The sequence below is a fragment of the Heterodontus francisci genome, chromosome 46, assembly GCF_036365525.1.
Source record: "Heterodontus francisci isolate sHetFra1 chromosome 46, sHetFra1.hap1, whole genome shotgun sequence".
NCBI classification, from domain to species: Eukaryota; Metazoa; Chordata; class Chondrichthyes; order Heterodontiformes; family Heterodontidae; genus Heterodontus; species Heterodontus francisci.
In genome coordinates this window covers 7,165,731-7,180,490 of record NC_090416.1, presented here as the reverse complement: position 1 = coordinate 7,180,490, position 14,760 = coordinate 7,165,731, and the positions used below count along the sequence as shown (strand labels likewise).

Sequence of the window (14,760 nt, the reverse complement as noted above, 5' to 3'; positions counted from 1 at the left end):
AAAGTAACCATATATTACTGGGAACATCTGTCACAGTAATATTGCACTGCCTGTAGGTCATTAACTGGAGTGTAAGACGTGACCCCAGTGCCCATGTATTACTGCGGGTTTCTGTCACTGTAGAATTGCACTGACTGTGGATCACTAACCAGATTGGAACACCTGAGCTCTGTGACCCTGTTGTCCTGGAATTATCTGCCACAGTAGAGTTATGCAGAGTGTGGGTCACGAAGTAGAGTTCAACAACTGATTCAATGAAAATGTTTCCTGGGAATATGTGTCACTGCCGAATTGGACTGACTGTGGATCACTAATCAGAGTGGAACAGCTGACCCAGGCAGCCATATTACTGGGTGAAGCAGTCCGTGTAGAAATGCAGCAAGGCCTGGAAAATATCCAGGATTGGCTGATAAGTGACAAGTAACATTTGCGCCACACAAGTGCCAGGCAATGACCATCTCCAACAAGAGAGAATCTAACCATCTCCCCTTGACATTCAATGGCATTACCATCGCTGAATCCCCCACTGTCAACATCCTAGGGGCTACCATTGACCAGAAACTGAACTGGAGTAGCCATATAAATAACGTGGCTACAAGAGCAGGTGAGCGGCTAGGAATCCTGAGGCGAGTAACTCACCTCCTGACTCCCCAAAGCCTGTCCACCATCCACAAGGCACAAGTCAGGAGTGTGATGGAATCCTCTCCACGTGCCTGGATGGGTGCAGCTCCAACAACATTCAAGAAGCTCGACACCATCCAGGACAAAGCAGTCCGCATGATTGGCACCCCATCTACAAACATTCACTCCCTCCACCACCGACGCACAGTGGCAGCAGTGCGTACCATCTACAAGATGCACTGCAGCAGTGCACCAAGGCTCCTTTGACAGCACCTTCCAAACCGTGACCTCTACCAACTAGAAGGACAAGGGCAGCAAATGCATGGGAACACCACCACCTCCTGCAAGCTTCCCTCCAAGTCACACACCACACTGACTTGGAACTATATCGCCGTTCCTTCACTGTCACTGGGTCAAAGTCCTGGAACTCCCTTCCTAACAGCACTGTGGGTGTGCCTACCCCACATGGACTGCAGTGGTTCAAGAAGGCAGCTCAACACCACCTTCTCAAGGACAATTAGGGATGGGCAATAAATGCTGGCATAGCCAGCGACACCCACATCCCATGAATGATTAAAAAAACTGGGAGTACCTGTTACTGTAGAAGTATTCACAGACTGGGACACTAATTGGACTGGAACACCTGATTGTAGTGGCCATGTACTACTGGGCGCATGTGTCTCTGTAGAAAATTGTACTCAGCGTGGCACACGAGGGGGAGTGGAACAGCTACTTCCAGTAAGTATGCATTACTGAGATTGTCTGTCATTGTGGAATTGAACGAAGTGTGGATCAAAAATCGGAGTAGAACACCTGAGTCCAGTAATCCTGTATTACTGGGAGTATCTGTCACTGTAGAATTGTATTGTATGTGTTTCACTAACCAGAGTGGAATACCTGACCACAGTGACCATGTACTCCTGGGAGTATCTGTCACTGTAGAATTATATTGTATGTGTTTCACTAACCAGAGTGGAATACCTGACCACAGTGACCATGTACCCCTGGGAGTATCTGTCACTGTAGAATTATATTGTATGTGGATCACTAACCAGAGTGGAATACCTGACCACAATGAACATGTACTCCTGGGAGTATTTGTCACTGTAGAATTGTATTGTATGTTGGTCACTAACCAGATTGGAATACCTGACCACAGTGATCATGTACTCCTGGGAGTATCTGTCACTGTAGAATTATATTGTATGTGTTTCACTAACCAGAGTGGAATACCTGACCACAGTGACCATGTACTCCTGGGAGTATTTGTCACTGTAGAATTGTATTGTATGTTGGTCACTAACCAGAGTGGAATACCTGACCACAATGAACATGTACTCCTGGGAGTATTTGTCACTGTAGAATTGTATTGTATGTGTTTCACTAACCAGAGTGGAATACCTGACCACAGTGACCGTGTACTCCTGGGAGTATCTGTCACTGTAGAATTGTATTATATGTTGGTCACTAACCAGAGTGGAATACCTGACCACAGTGACCATGTACTCCTGGGAGTATTTGTCACTGTAGAATTGCATTATATGTGGATCACTAACCAGAGTGGAATACCTGACCACAGTGACCATGTACTCCTGGGAGTAATTGTCACAGTAGAATTGTACTGAATGTGGGACACTAATCGGATTTAAACACCTGACCACAATGATCATGTATTACTTGGAGTATCCATCACTGTAGAATTGTACTGTGTGTGGGTTTCTAACTGGAGATGAACACCTGATCCCAGTGACCATGGATTACTCGGAGTATCTGTCACTGCAGAACAAACCGGAGTGGAAGAACTGACCCCAGTGGTGATGTATTACTGTGAGTTTTGGTCACTGTAGAATTGTACTGACTATGGATCACTAACCAGATTGGAACACCGAATCCCTGTGGCTGTGTTTCCCTGGAATTACCTTTCAATGCAGAGTCATTCAGACTGTGGGTCACTAACTGGAGATGAACACCTGATTCAATGTTTCCTGGGAGTATCTGGTATTGTAGAATCGTATCGACTGTGGGTCACTAATCAGAGAGGAAAAGCTGATACCAGTTGCCATGTATTACTGGGAGTACCTGTCACTGTCGAACTGTGCAGAGAATGGAGCACTAACCAGCGTGGAACACTTGATCCCATTCGACATGTATTACTGTGAGTTTCTGTCGCTATCGAATTGGACTGAATGTGGATCACTCACCGGAGTGGTTTACTTAACCCCAGTGATCATGTATTGCTGGAGTAGATGTCACTGTTGAAGTGCACTTAATGTAGGTCATTCAAAATCTTTTTGTTGAGTGACTGATCTCGCCATTCCATGTATCTGCCTTTGAGATTAATGGATGTAATGTGAGGGAAACGGGAAGATTATTCCTGTTGTTTGAAGATGTTTGGTAATCAGTGTAAAAGTGTAATATTTTGATATCTCTCTGTTTCCCAGAGCACTAATCCAAAGAAACTGTTATTTACTAAAATAAAAGCAAAATACTGCAGATGCTGGAAATCTGAAATAAAAGCAAGAAATACTGGAAATACTCAGCAGGTCTGGCAGCATCTGTGGAGAGAGAAACGGAGTTAAAGTTTCAGCTCAGTGACCTATTACTGAGGAATATACAGGGCTTTATAACACACGTATCAGGCTGGGAGCAGTAAGTAATGCCATTAGCAAACAATTAATAATGAAATAAATAGATCATTCCTCTCACTTTTGATATGAATCTCAATTAAATCATTGCACCTTCTCCAGTGAATCAATATTATTGTTTGTAATGTGGAAACAGGATCTGTACACAGTAGAGTAACTGTTCTTTCAATTTGAATTTGTTGGCAAATTTTGAAATTGTGCTTCTATTTCTGATTCAATATTGGTTATGTGAATGAAGACCAAAAATGGTCCCTGATCCTTGTTGCATTATAACTTTTGCAACATCAATCTCATGAATCCTTACCTGGGATGTGAGCATCTCTGTCAAGGCCAGTATTTATTGCCCATCAAGAGTTGCCCTGAAGAAGGTGCTGATCGGCTGTCTTCTTGAACCACTGCTGTACATCTGGTGTGGGTACATCCACAGTGCACTTAGGGACCTCCAAGTTTTTGACTCAGTGACAGTGAACAAATAGCAATTTCGTTCCAAGTCAGGAAGACGTGGGGCTTGAAGGGGAACTCGCAGGTGGTGGTATTCCCTTGAGTCTGCTGCCCTTTTTTAGATGGTAGAGGTCGCAGGGTTGGAAGGTGCTGTCGCAGGAGGCTCGGCACATCGGGGTAATTCTCCTTGTGGATACTACAAACTGCAGTAATGGTGCACTGCTGCTGTAAGGAGTGAATGTTTAAGACAGTGAATGGGGTGACGAACAAGCCTGCTGCTTTGTCCTGGATGGTGTTGAGCTTCTTGAGTGTTGTTGCAGCTGCACTCTTACAGGAAAGTGGAGAGTATTCCACCACACTCCTGACTTGCAGCTTTCAGATGGTTGACAAACAGTGGAGAGTCAGCAGGTGACTTACTCGCTGCAGAATTCACAGCCTCTGATCTGCAATTGTAGCCACACTATTTATATGGCTCGACCATTTAATCTTCTGGATAATGATAACACCAGGATGTTGATGATGGGGGATTCAGGGATGGCAATGTCATTGAACATCAAGGGGAGCTGATTCGATACTCTCTTGTTGGAGGATGTCAATGCCTGGCACTTGTCTGGTGCGAATGTTACTTTCAATTATCAGCCCTAAATGTTGTCCAAGTCTTGCTGCATGCAGACACGGACTGCTTCAGTATGTGAGAAGACCTGAATTGTGTTGAAAACTGCAAACACACAAGAACACAAGAAATAGTAGCAGAGGAAAACCATATGGCCCATCGAGCCTGCTCCGGCATTCAATTCGATCATGGCTGATCTTGGGCTTCAATTCCACTTTCCTACTCTCTCCCATCTCCTTTGATTCCCTACAAGAACAAAACTCTGTCTATCCCAGCCTTAAATGTATTCAATGATGGAGCCAATAGTGATTTCCAAAGATTCACAACCCTTTGACCGAAGTAATTTCTCCTCATTTCAGCCCGGAATGATTGACCCCTTATCCTGAGTCTGTGTCCCCGTGTTCTAGATTCCCTGACCAGTGGGAACAATCTCTCAGCTTCTACCCTATCAGAATCTTGTCCGTCTCAATTTGATCGCCTCTCATTCTTCTAAACTCCAGAGAACACAAACCGAATGTACTCAACCGCTCATCATAGGACACCACTCTCATCCCTGGGACCAATTTAGTAAATCTTCACTGCACTGCCTCCAGTAGAGGTATATCCTTTCTTAAATGTGGAAACCAAAACTGCACACAGTATTCCAGGTGCGGCCTCACCAAAGCCCTGTACAATCTTAGTAAGACAATGTATACATATATATAAAAATAGTACAATTTATTCCTCTACTCCAATCGCCTTGCAATAAAGGCCAATATGTCATTTTCTTACCGAATAGACTGCATGTTAACTTTGTGCGCTCCTTGTACGAGTACCCCCCGAGTCTCTTTGAATATCAACACTTACCAGTTTCACACCTTTTAAAATATATTCAGCTTTTCTATTTTTACGACCAAAGTGAACAACTTCCCACTTCACTACATTATATTCCATTTGACATCTTGTTTCCCACTCACTTATCGTGTCTATATCTCTTTGCAGCCTCTCTCCAACCTCCCTGCAGCTTACCTTTCCACCGAACTTATCATCAGCAAACTTAAATTCATTATTCTCTGTCTCTTCATCTCAGTCATTAATATAGAGTGTGTAAACCGTTGCACGGAGTCAACTGCCCCTTGGCCCCTTTATTCTCTTCGCCCAGTTGATCCTGGCCGTCACGTGAGACTAAGTCCTCTAAATTCAGGCTCAGGCTGGGTGTTTGGTATATCGGGATAACAGGACAGCCACCCTCCACCAAATGCACCAGTTACGGTTAATGGCTTAGTACAAAGAGGAGAAAATTCAGTCCTTTCTTTAAGTATCAATTTACTTTATTCATGTTGTTGTACAGTGTAAGAATGAGGCGTATACACTTGGTTAGACAAAAGCATGCAACTCAAACTGGGTTATACAGTTAATGACAAAGCTAGCTAGAATCGATACGCACACCCACTAGGGTCCTCTGACCTTCCCTGACCTAATCACAGAAAACAAAGGATAATACCCGTAAAAGGGGAGAGCTGATGCTGGCGAGGCGTTCCGTTCGCTATCTCTTATATGTCGTCGCCGCGTTGCTGACACAGGGTCTTCCACTTCCGCAATGGTTGATCTCCTGACTTTCACGCTGGCCCTATGACCGAGATTCTCCACACTTATTCTCTTTCTTATCTTTTCGAGCTGTGCTGTCGCTTTCCTTTTGGTTTCAGCCTGCATACCTCCTTCATATCTTCCCCTTATTGGCCTAGGCACAAAGACCCCGGTATCACTCCGTGTCCAAATAAGGCTCTATTCTTGTGATCTCTCTCTTGTCTTTCACATAAATTAATGAGTTCAAACTGGTTTTTACCAGCACAGGCCAATGTTTGAGCTCAGGTTACTTTAGTTCACAAGCTGTTCAGCATTGTCTGAGCTCAGGTTACTTCAGTTCACAAGCTATGCAGCAGTTTGTTACAGATTCAATGCTTCTTGCAGCCCCTGGCCAACAAGTGTAAATATCTGAAACCCCAACAATGATCCTTGCAGCACCCCACTGTTCCCTGCCAACTTGAAAATGCCCAATTTATGCCCACTCTCTGCTTCCTTCTGTTAACCAATCTCATATCCACGCTAATATTTTATCCCCAACATCATGAGCACTTATCTTGTCTATTAATCTTTTATGTGGCCCTTTATCGAATGCCTTTTGAAAATCCAGGTATACTACAGCTGCTGGTTCCCCTTTATCTAGCCTACTGGTTACTTCCTCAAAAATCTCTAATCACTTTGTCAAACAGGATCTCTCTTTAGTAAAACCAGGCTGACTTGTTCTAATCAACTATGCTTTTGCAAGTGCAGTGTTAAGACTTTTTAATAGTATTTTCAGCATCTTCCCAACAACTGATATCAGGATAACTGGCCTGTAATTCCCTGTTTTATTTCTACCTTTTTTCTTGAGAAGCGATGTAACATTTGCCAACTTCCAATCTGGTGGGACCACTCCTAAATCTAAGGAATTCTGGAAAATCATAGCTGGTGCATCCAATATCTGTGCAGGTATCTCTCTTAGAACCCTCGGATCTAGGCCATCTGGTCCCGGCGAATTGTCAGATTTTAGACCCTTAAGTTTCTCCAACACGTTTTCTCAACTGATATCAATATCCTTAATTTCCTCACTCTTTTTAGCCCCTAGGTTACTGCCTATTTCTTGTAGGCACTTGTGTCTTCTAATGTGAAGGCAGACAAAAAATGTTTATTCAATGCCTCTGCCAGTTCGTCATTCCCCATGATGATTTCTCCTGTCTCTGCCTCAAAGGAACCAACGTCTACTTTAGCTACTCTCTTCCTTTTCATGTATTGTAAAAGTTCTTCAAATCTGTTTTGATATTACTGGCTAGCTTACTCTCATATTCTATTTTTAACCTTTTTGTCAACGTCTTGGTGGCCCTTTGCTCTGCTGAGGATTATTAGATTGACAGACTTACTCAATTTCCATTTGTTCTGGACTTTAATCCAACCACCAAATCTGTTTCCCTCTGTAATCTATTTGTGTGTGTATTTTACTCTCGTGTGAATGTGTGTGTGAATCTGTAGCGTATTTTTAGCATTTTTAAATCGTGTCCGAGTGTTAAATATAACAAACTTACCTCTTTCTTGTTTAAACTTAAGAAAATTTCCGATTGGCTCTTCTGCAATTACATTAGAATAAAAAAAAAGTAAAACACTCACTGGGGTGGTTCGCACAACCACTGTTTTCAAAAAGGAATATACCATGTTTGGGTCAAACAAGAGGAAGGATGTGAGGGGAGCATGAGACCCTCTCAACTGGCCGTGACACCTCCTCTGGTGATCAGAACCTCACATCCTTCCTATCTTTTGGTATATAGTAAGGCTGAGATACACAGATTTCTGGTCTTTCTGGGAATCAAGAGATATTTGGAATCAGGTAGGAAAATGGAGTTGAAGTCTAAGATCAGCCAATAATGTATTAAATGGCGGAGCAGGCTCGATGGGCCATACGGTCTACTCCTGCTCATATTTCTCCTGTTCTTATCTTTTTATTATATCTCTATCTATCTACCTTTCCTCAATGGTTTGGGGAAGGAAATGTGTTTTACTTACCTGGACTGGCCCAGAGGTGACTCCAGTCCCCAGAAATATTGCTGAGTCACAATTGCCCTCTGAAATGGCCTAGAAAGCCTTCTTCTCTCATTCGTTTGTTTAGAGTGTACCCTTTCTAATCAGGTTTCGATTTGTTTTGCTGTCAGTACTGGGAAGTACTTCCCTTTCCTATCCTGAGTGGCGTGAAACAGAGCTGTGTTCTCGCACCCACACTTTTTGGGATTTTCTTCTCCCTGCTGCTTTCACATGCGTTCAAGTCCTCTGAAGAAGGAATTTTCCTCCACACAAGATCAGGGGGCAGGTTGTTCAACCTTGCCCGTCTGAGAGCGAAGTCCAACGTACGGAAAGTCCTCATCAGGGAACTCTTCTTTGCTGACGATGCTGCTTAACATCTCACACTGAAGAGTGCCTGCAGATTCTCATCGACAGGTTTGCGGCTACCTGCAATGAATTTGGCCGAAACATCAGCCTCAAGAAAACAAACATCATGGGGCAGGACGTCAGAAATGCTCCATCCATCAATATTGGCGACCACGCTCTGGAAGTGGTTCAAGAGTTCACCTACCTAGGCTCAACTATCACCAGTAACCTGTGTCTAGATGCAGAAATCAACAAGCGCATGGGAAAGGCTTCCACTGCTATGTCCAGACTGGCCAAGAGAGTGTGGGAAAGTGGTGCACTGACACGGAACACAAAAGTCCGAGTGTATCAGGACTGTGTCCTCAGTACCTTGCTCTATGGCAGCGAGGCCTGGACAATGTATGTCAGCCAAGAGCGACGTCTCAATTCATTCCATCTTCGCTGCCTCCGGAGAATACTTGGCATCAAGTGGCAGGACAGTATCTCCAACACAGAAGTCCTCGAGGTGGCCAACATCCCCAGCTTGTACACACTACTGAGTCAGCGGCGCTTGAGATGGCTTGGCCATGTCAGCCGCATGGAAGATGGCGGGATCCCCAAAGACACATTGTACAGCGAGCATGCCACTGGTATTAGACCCACCGGCCGTCCATGTCTCCGCTATAAAGACTTCTGCAAACGCGACATGAAATCCTGTGACATTGATCACAAGTCGTGGGAGTCAGTTGCCAGCGTTCGCCAGAGCTGGCGGGCAGCCATAAAGTCGGGGCAAAAATGTGGCGAGTCGAAGAGACTTAGTAGTTGGCAGGAAAAAAGACAGAAGCGCAAGGGGAGAGCCAACTGTGCAACAGCCCCGACAAACACATTTCTTTGCAGCACCTGTGGAAGAGCCTGTCACTCTAGAGTTGGCCTTTCTAGCCACTCCAGGTGCTGCTTCACAAACCACTGACCACCTCCAGGCGCGTATCCTTTGTCTCTCGAGATAAGGAGGCCCAAAAGAAATGGGAAGCCATTGAGTTGAAGGACCAGGTGAGTTCATTTCTCCTGCATTTGAGAGAAACATTTCAGGCACCGTCTGCAGAGCAAGTCAAACTTCAATAGGTCAGATTTTCAATAAAATATACCTAGATAAGCATGTATCATTTATATATACAATATCAGAATGTGATAGAAGATCATTTCAGGACTCTGCGGCACTAAAATAACATGTACTTCCAATCCAGTGTGGGAGTGGGCAAAGGTATAAGATGGAGTATGAGATAGAATTTAGTTCTATTGCGTGAAACCCTTCAGTTCTTTCTATGACTTAACTATTTTAACAATTTGGTTGAGTGGATAGCTCACTGCATTCTTCAGTTCGTCTCTGAACTTTTTCTGGGTTAAGACATAAATACAGGTGTTTGTGCAGGTACTGAGAAGCTGAAGCATATTGGCTGTAACTTCAGTGACATAAAGAGGGTCTGTGACAGGGTAAGAAAACATCTTTATAATTCGCTGGTAAATATAAAACACAACCCGCGTCACCCATAACAACATAAAACTGGCAGATATGCTGAATAGCAAGATGATGGATTTCCTTCGAATCTCCATCTCCGGGTCCTTTTGCTTCTCTCCATTGCTGCAGCCCCGGAGTCCCCTGCGACCTCTGCTGGCCGCTAGAATACTCCTGGTGGTCAGAACATTGAGGAACAATATCAGAAAGAACGGCACACAAGAGACTAAAATGATGCAAATGATAACATTTCCGTCCCATACAGTCGCAGTAAAGAAAACCGGTTTAGTGATGCAATACCAGGGGACATTATCACTTTTATATTCAGGTTCAAATCTGAAGTACCAGGGAACAAAGACTAAACAGCCCAGCACACTTACAGATCGGAAAACCACGGCAGCTGTTTTCTCAGTGAAATATTTTGCTTTCAGCTTCTCACAACAAATGACCAGAAATCGATCAAAGGTGAAAGCGACTGTGAGCCAGACAGAAATCATTGTGGTTGTAATCATCAGGAAGTAAAGGAAACTGTACATGGGAGTAATGAACAGGAATGAAACTGGGAAATATATCTGCCCAGTCCTGTACAATATCGGTTCAGAGATAACAACCAGGAGATCAGCCGCTGCCATTCTAACCATGTAGCAACTGCTACATTTGGAGCGACCGCACTTTCCTAGGAACAGGATCACAATCGCCATCAAGTTAACTGGAAGAGAGAGAGAAAATAGGATGCAAAGAAATTACTGATTTGATCTGGAGTCAAAACACCAGTTTGACAGGACCTGAGGTGAGATTTCTAGGTTTGTTAACTGCATTGATTGTTACAAACTGATTTACCTGGGCAGCTCTGATCACAGAGAAATGTTTGAAACACAATTATTAATAGTGGATTGAGAGATCGATATAGAAAATGAATAAATGATCCACTGTAAGGGCTGAGTGACTGTGCAGTGGCAATCGGGAAAGGGGAAGGGGTTTAATACAGGGGGAACTGACTGGGTCCAATCCGAAGCTTGACTCCTGGGTATTGTCCAAAATGGTGAAGGGGCAGGGGGGAGGTTCATATGGTTCGTTGATCTGGGTTAAGAAAGCCAACAGGAGCTAGTACAAAACATCAATGTGGATTCCTGAAGACTTTGAGGCTTAAGGATTGGGTTGTAAGAGGACCTTTTCCCATCCAGATTATTCCTAAAGTCATTCACCGGCACTCTTTTTTTTAATGAAATTGCTTTGTGGGAGTCATTGACTAGGCCAGCATTTATTGCACATCCCGAATTGTCCTTGAACTGAGTGGTTTGCTGGGACATTTCAAAGGGCTATTCAGAGTCAATCCAATTCCTCTCAGCCCAGAGTCACATGTATGGCAGGCTAGGTAAGGACAGCAGATTTCCTTCACTAAAGGGCATGAGTGAATCAGATGGGCTTTTACAGCAAGCTAGCAACAGTTTCATTGTCAGCATTAGAGTGCTTTACTTCTAGATTTATTAATGGTTGTCAAATTTCATACCCTGGTATGGTGGTTTGCTAAGAACATTGAGGACTTTGCCCTGTCTCCTTTCAACAGAGTCTGTGAGTTACATCAGTATCAATTACTGAAAACACATTCTTTAATGAGCAATTCAGAACAGCTAACGTCCACCGTGTAAAACTGTTAACGACTACTGATGGAATGATTCATGCTGTCAGCCAACACTTCATCACAATATATTCAGAGCAGGGAATAATCCGGTAAGATTATTAGTGTTGGATTCAAAAAGGTCACATCAGATATAATGTAATTACTAGAAGATAGAAAGAACAGAGACTTAAAAATTCCATCTGTCAGGGAGATGGAACAGATCAGACAGCTGTGCAAAAGAAAAAATCAGCAAGCAAAATATGGCAGGTACAGAAGCACAGTTAACACCAATTTAAACCATTAAAAGCTAAGGTATTGACTCACCAAGAACTCCAAAGACAGCAAGAGCATGATAGACAATGCGTTCTCCATGAGGCATTACTGGATATTCCATTTTTGTGCGAAAGTGATTTTTCAATGTCTGCAAAACACAGCTATGGCAGGCACTGTGAGCTGAAACCTTCCAATGGGCACTGATTTAGACTGGGGACAACTCTCCAATGACACAGTATTCCCTATGCTCATTGCTATTAGTTATAATCACTTGAACAAACACTTTACACCAGCAGCTTTGACTGCGATGTACATATTTTCCTGTATAAAACATGATTATCTCAAAGTCCAGGACCTTATCCTAGACCTTATAGAAACAAAGAAACATGGAAAGTAGGAGCAGGAATAGTCCTTTCGAGCCTGCTGCGCCATTCATTATGATCATGGTTGATTATCCAACACTGTAAAATGTTCCTGTTTTTGCCTCATATCCTTTGAGCCCTTTAAACCCAAGAGTTATATCTAACTCCTGCTTGGAAACATACAATGTTTTCGCCTCAACTGCTTTCTGTGGTAGCGAATTCAACAGGCTCACCACTCTCTGGGTGAAGAAACTTCTCCTCATTTCAGTCCTGAAATGTTTACCCCGTATCCTTAGACTATGACCCCTGGTTCTGGACTCCCCCACCATCGGGAACATCCTTCCTGCAACTGCCCTGTCAAGTCCTGTTAGAATTTTATATGTTTCCACGCGGGGACATAGGTTTAATGTGCGAGGGGCAAAGTTTAGAGGGGATGTGCGAGGCAAGTTTTTTACACAGAGGGTTGTGAGTGCTTGGAACCTGCTACCGGGGGAGGTGGTGGAAGCAGGTACAATAGCGACGTTTAAGAAGCATCTTGACAAATACATGAACAAGATAGGAATAGAGGGATTATGGACCCCAGAAGTGCAGAAGGTTTTAGTTCAGACAGGCATCATGATCAGCGCAGGCTTGGAGCGCAGTCTGGGCTGTTCCTGTGCTGTACTGTTCTTTGTTCTTTGAGATCCCCACTCATTCTTCTGAACTCCAGTGAATATAATCCTAACTGACTCAATCTCCCCCCATACGTCAGTCCTGCCATCCCAGGAATCAGTCTGGTAAACCTTCGCTGCACTCCCTCTATAGCAAGAACATCCTTCCTCAGCTAAGGAGACCAAAACCGCACACAATATTCCAGGTGTGGCCTCACCAAGGCCCTGAATAATTGCAGCAAGACATCCCTGCTCCTGTACTCGAATCCTCTCGCTGTGCAGGCCAACATACCATTTGCCTATTTTACCGCCAGTTGGAGCTGCACGCTTACCTTCAGTGACTGGTGTACGAGGACACCCAGGTCTCGTTGCATATTCCCCTCTCTGTTTATCGTTGTACAGATAATAATCTGCCTTCCTGTTTTTGCGACCAAAGTAGACAACCTCACAATTATCCACATTCTACCGCATTTCCATACTGCATACTGCATATGCCCACTCACGCAACTTGTCCAAATCATCCTGAAACCTCTCTGCATCCTCCTCACAACTCACCTTCCCACCCAGTTTTGTGTCATCTGCAAATTTGGAGATATTACATTTAGTTACCTCATCTAAATCATTAATATATATTGTGACTAGCTGGGGTCCAAGCACCGCTCCCTGTGGTACCCCACTAGTCACTGCCTGCCATTCGGAAAAAGACCCATTTAACCCTACTCTTTGAATCCTGTCTACCAACCACTTTTCTATCCATTGTAATATACTGCCCCCAATCCCATGCACTTTAATTTTATACGCTAATCTCTTATGTGGGACTTTGTCAAAAACATTCTGAAAGTCCAAATAAACCACATCCACTGGCTCCCCCTCATCAACTCTACTAGCTACATCCTCGCAGAAGTCTAGTAGATTTGTCAAGCATGATTTCCGTTTCATAAATCCATGCTGACTCTATCCAATTCTACCGCTGTTCCCCAAGTGCTCTGCTATAAAATCTTTGAAAATGGACTGTAGAATTTTCCACACTACCGCGTCAGGTTTCATTAATAGGGGCATACAGTACAAATGAAATGAAGATGTTTTAAACAGATAGATTGGAGAAATTGGGACTCTTTTCCTTTGAGAAGAGAAGTTTGAGTGGAGATTGAATAGAAGTGTTTAAATAATGAAGAGTCTGGACAGAGTAGATCGGGAGTCATTGCTCCTATTGGTGGAGGGATTACCAGCAAGTGCGCATAGATTTAAGGTAATTGGCAAAAGAATCAATGTTGAAATGAGGAAAAACATTTTCACCCAGAGGGTGATTAGGATATGGAATCCATTACCGACATATGAACATACGAACATATGAACATATGAAATAGGAGCAGGAGGAGGCCACGCAGCCCTTCGAGCCTCCTCTGCCATTTAAAAAGATCATGGCTTAGAGTGTGGTGGAGGCAGGTTCAATCGAGGCATTCAGGAGGGAATTGGATTGTTATCTGAATGAAAGAATGGGCAGGGTTACGGGTAGAAGGTGGGGGAGTGGCACTAGGTAAGTAACTCTTTCAGAGAGAAGGTGCAGACACGTTGGGTCGAATGGCCTCCTTCGATGCAGTAACAATTCTGTGATCCTGTGATTCTGAGATCCCCAAAAGACTGCAACATAATATTATAATAATATATGATATTATGTTTCAATCACTCGTGGCCTCATCTATCCATTCCGATGTCACATATCTATCAATTTGGTCTCATAGCCTTAATAAGCCGCACCAAAAAAATCCACCCATCTCACTTTTGACATTTTCGATTGATTTCTGTACTCAGATTTGTAAATCTCTCTGCACATCCATGGCCCGTACATTCTCACCATCTGTAAAATACTCTGAACTGTTTCTCTTAGGTAAGTTAATGACCACACACTTCCCCACATTGAACTTCATCTCCCTGGTTTCGCCCAATCACTTATACCATCCATCTTTCTGTTCTGCTTTCTGCTGCCATCGACACTATGTACTCTGTCCTGTAACTTTATATCATCAGCAAACTGCACACAAAGGATAGCGAGATGAAAGGAGAAAAAGTCCCTGTTCGGCAAGATAAACGGTGGAAGATTAGCTC

General features: G+C 43.6%; 1 protein-coding gene across 1 annotated transcript; it reads right to left on the bottom strand.

Moving 5' to 3' along the window:
- Positions 1-9,555: 9,555 nt before the first annotated feature.
- Positions 9,556-11,763, bottom strand: LOC137356783 (probable G-protein coupled receptor 139). Its single transcript, XM_068022542.1, has 2 exons — positions 11,694-11,763; positions 9,556-10,457 (listed from the first exon to the last, which is right to left on the bottom strand). Exons 1-2 carry the CDS (start codon positions 11,761-11,763, stop codon positions 9,556-9,558), a joined length of 972 nt encoding a protein of 323 aa, XP_067878643.1.
- Between the last annotated feature and the right edge of the window lie 2,997 nt (positions 11,764-14,760).

Coding starts and splice junctions, on each gene's coding strand:
- LOC137356783 (XM_068022542.1), bottom strand. CDS start 11,763: ATGGAATATCCAGTAATGCCTCATGGAGAACGCATTGTCTATCATGCT. Junction 10,458..11,693: donor TGCTGTCTTTGGAGTTCTTG/GTGAGTCAATAC, acceptor TCTCTCTTCCAG/TTAACTTGATGGCGATTGTG.